The sequence below is a fragment of the Benincasa hispida genome, chromosome 12 (genome assembly GCF_009727055.1).
Source record: "Benincasa hispida cultivar B227 chromosome 12, ASM972705v1, whole genome shotgun sequence".
NCBI classification, from domain to species: Eukaryota; Viridiplantae; Streptophyta; class Magnoliopsida; order Cucurbitales; family Cucurbitaceae; genus Benincasa; species Benincasa hispida.
Window position 1 is genome coordinate 16,701,061 of NC_052360.1, and position 3,480 is coordinate 16,704,540.

At 38.2% G+C, this 3,480-nt stretch overlaps 1 protein-coding gene across 2 annotated transcripts; it reads left to right on the top strand.

Moving 5' to 3' along the window:
• Positions 1-286: 286 nt before the first annotated feature.
• Positions 287-3,249, top strand: LOC120092679. 2 transcript variants are annotated; one of them, XR_005486118.1, is made up of 5 exons: positions 287-1,204; positions 1,311-1,382; positions 1,526-1,613; positions 1,918-2,005; positions 2,982-3,249. XR_005486118.1 is itself a non-coding variant. In XM_039050830.1 (3 exons), the coding sequence occupies exons 1-3, from the start codon at positions 542-544 to the stop codon at positions 1,529-1,531; spliced, it is 741 nt and encodes a 246-aa protein (XP_038906758.1). In that variant the 5' UTR covers positions 288-541; the 3' UTR covers positions 1,532-1,874. The 2 variants fall into 2 exon arrangements, 1 of the variants encoding a protein (XP_038906758.1); XM_039050830.1 differs by lacking the exons at positions 1,918-2,005; positions 2,982-3,249 and having other exon boundaries at positions 288-1,204; positions 1,526-1,874.
• Positions 3,250-3,480: the final 231 nt, after the last annotated feature.

The following is a 3,480-nucleotide window of genomic DNA, read 5'->3' on the forward strand; positions in this document are numbered from 1 at the left end:
ATCATAATATTTATAATACTTATAGAAGTATTATTCATTTTGAGAGAGTTTAAGATCAAGTATCTTGAAATTTTAGAAAAAACTTGTAATTTAATAAAAACCAATAAAAGAAAAGCGGTTAAATTACTGAAAAGGGTGTGGATCGTCGTGGCAATTCATTCAATAAATTACAGAGGCACCTTTATCTATCAATGCAAAAAAGCTAGGGGCAAATTCGTAAATAAGCATGACGTAAAACCGTGGACGCAGAACTTCGACTCTGCATCTCTCATATAAGTTAGGCGAGCAGGAAGCCCATTACACATTTCACGCTGAAGGAAAACTCATTCTTCTCTTCTTCTTCCTCCGTCTCCTCCGCTCACGGTGGCTCCGTCGAGCTCCGGTGGTTACTCTTCTCTTAGCTCATTGATCTCTAGAAGCCACAGACGTTCGTTTAACTACGTTTTGTAGATACAGATTGTGAAGCTTGATTCCAAGAAGAAGTGTTTTGCGTCTTACGTCGTTTCGTAGACAGAAGATTGTGGAGGTTGTTGGATTTCCAATGGCTACAGGGCCGGTTAAGTCTCAGCCTTTGCACAACTTCGCTTTGCCTTTTCTGAAATGGGGTGGAAAGAACCAGACCAACAACAATCACCGCATTCGACGGACAATCGGCGGCGGTGGCGGTGACTCATCGCCTGCCGTTGATCATTCCGAACCGGAGTCTGAAGCAGACTCCAAGCCTCAACTTCGAGTTGGATCGCGCACCGCTCGGAACAGATTCGCGTTTTCGCCATGCTCACTTGGAGATAAATTCGCGAAGCATTCTGAAGGTGAGGTTGGAGATGAAGTTGTTAAGGAGCAGAAGCGGGAAGGTGAGGAGGTTGAGGGGGAGGAAATAGTGCAGAAGCCTTGGAATCTCAGACCGCGGAAGGGGCCGTCGTTGAGAGGTTACGGTGATTTGAAGAATGGAGGAGACTTGCAAGAACCGGACGCGGCAGTTTCATCTGCTGCTGGTGCGTCTCAGCAAGGAGAGAATCCGCAGCCGAAATCGCTCCGGTTGCGGGGATTTACAGAGTCCCATAGAATAGAGAAGAAGGAGAAAAGAAAGTTCTGGATCGCTCTGTCGAGGGATGAGATTGAGGAAGATATATTCATCATGACTGGATCTAGACCTTCTCGGCGGCCGAAGAAGAGACCTAAGAATGTTCAGAAGCAACTCGATGTATGGTTCTTCCTGAAATTTTCTTGCCATTTCTTTTCTGCTTGGTGGTACTGAAATTGTTGAGTGATTCTCTTTCCTAATTCCTAATTTCTTGGCCATCTTTCAGACTGTGTTTCCTGGACTGTGGTTGGTCGGAGTTACTGCCGATTCCTATCGTCTCGCCGATTCTCCGGCCAAGGTACTTTAAAGACTTTCTTCTAGCTCGTAATTAAATGCAATTTCGATTGAATTCCGAACACGACGGTGCATTAATGTAAACATTTGTTTGATTTCGTTATAGATTTTTAGTTTTCCCACATGGTTTGATTTTTGTTGTTGCAGAGATAGACACAATCACGACAATATTTTTTTTGATCTTTGAAGTTGGAATAGTTTGCCTCGCCTGCCTTGATTGAGACCCATGTTGGAGGTACACTGTTCTTACTTCTAGGAAGAAGAAATGAAGCCATGATTCAAATCGACCACATAGGAAATCCAATTTTTCTATGCTGTTGTTTCTCCTTGTAATAATCTCTATGGTCCAATGCAAGAGCAGGTTCTAGTGTTAGTCTTCTGACTCAGTAATTTTATTATGTAACATGAAAGTAGAGGCAAGTAGGTTGAATTGAGTCTTATTATAAGGTTTTGTTATTAAAGCCTTTTGTGATATAATATGGAATTTCATTGCTCATGTGAACAATTCTTGTTAGTTGATCAGTCATAATGTTTGACAGGCTTCCCTAGACTGCTGGGGAGCAGATTATCCAGAGCTTGGTTTCTTTTGCAAAATCTATATCTTGTAGCAGTTCATTCTTTTTTCAGGTAGAACTTTCATTCACATGCTTCAAGCTACTGCTGATGTTGATGTTGATGGTGATATTTTCCTATCTTTACTTCTTATTGTTCCATGATTCCTGTCGTTCTTTGCTTCATCTTTTTCTTGTCAGTAATATGCTGAATGAACCTTCTAGTTCTGCATCATTTTTAATATTTGGGTCTATGGGATATCTAAGCATTAATTTTGTGAATGTCTTCAATCTTCATATTTTTCTCTTGGAGGTCCTTTGCATTACTTGCCTTCCACCATTTTCCTATTACTCAATTATGTGTTTTTGTCTTAAACATCTGAGGTAAGTAGTTATTGTAACTATAATTTGGGTCTGAGAGTAATGACTTCTTGTTCTTTATTCTGTTTAGTTCTGAAAGTTTATGAGAGGCTAGGCTGCTTTCATACGATAATTTCCTTCTCTTAGAACTCAAGGATACTTTTGTATATGAAAATATCCTCACCAAGATTGTTCTTGTCGTAGTTAACACAATTTCTTATCATTAATCCAAAATCCACCATGTAGTTTTGCACGACTGTCAATCACATGGTCATCTGTGGGTCTGGTGAAAATAAATTCGTTTTCTATATTCCTTGTCTGTAGATTCTGACATTTCTCTGCTTGGGTCTGTTCTTCTCCTTTTTGAGGAACCGTAAGCACTTATTCGATACAGATTAAGGCTCTGTTTGGAAAAACTTCATAAATGCTCAAAAAAGTGGTTTTAATTGCCCAAAAAAAAAGTTTTTTAATACTTGAAAAGTCATTCCAAAAATGAGCACAATTATGTTACATGTTTCAATTGATACTGATTTGCTTCATTTTTCTTTTCTTTTAAGTTGGATCCAACTATGATTTAGAATCATGGCAATCTAGTTTCCAAAAAACAAACTTTGTTCGTAATATTCTCAACTTCATTACTTGCATTTCAGTCTGTATCGAATTAAAATGCGTCGAATGTTTCTTTGATCTAGCTGCAGGGGAATACATAGAGCATCACCCTTGAAGAATGAATGGGTAACTACTAACTACTAAAATAGTCTTTGTGTGTGTGTGTGTGTGTGTTGGTAGGTTGGTTGGTTGGTAGTGTTTTCAATTTCTAATCTTGAACTGCCATTGTTTTGATTTGGAAGCAAGCCTTTGTGATTCTTTACTCTTTGATCAGTTTGGTCTTTTCTTGAATACACATCTTCTTCTTAGCTGATGACTGAAGTCTCCATTATTGACCAGTGCAATTTAATATGCTTCTTACCATGATTACTGGATCATTTCATTTTTTGTTTTTTATTTTTGAAAATTAAGCCTATTTTCTCTCCATTCATTGCAATGATTTGCATGTATAATGGTTGAATTTCTAGCCAAACTAAAAAAAACAAAAACAACTTTTAGAAGCTACTTTCTTTAATTTTCAAAATTTGGCTTGATTTTTTAAACCATTGGTACAAAGTAGATAACAAAGAAAAAATATGGAAG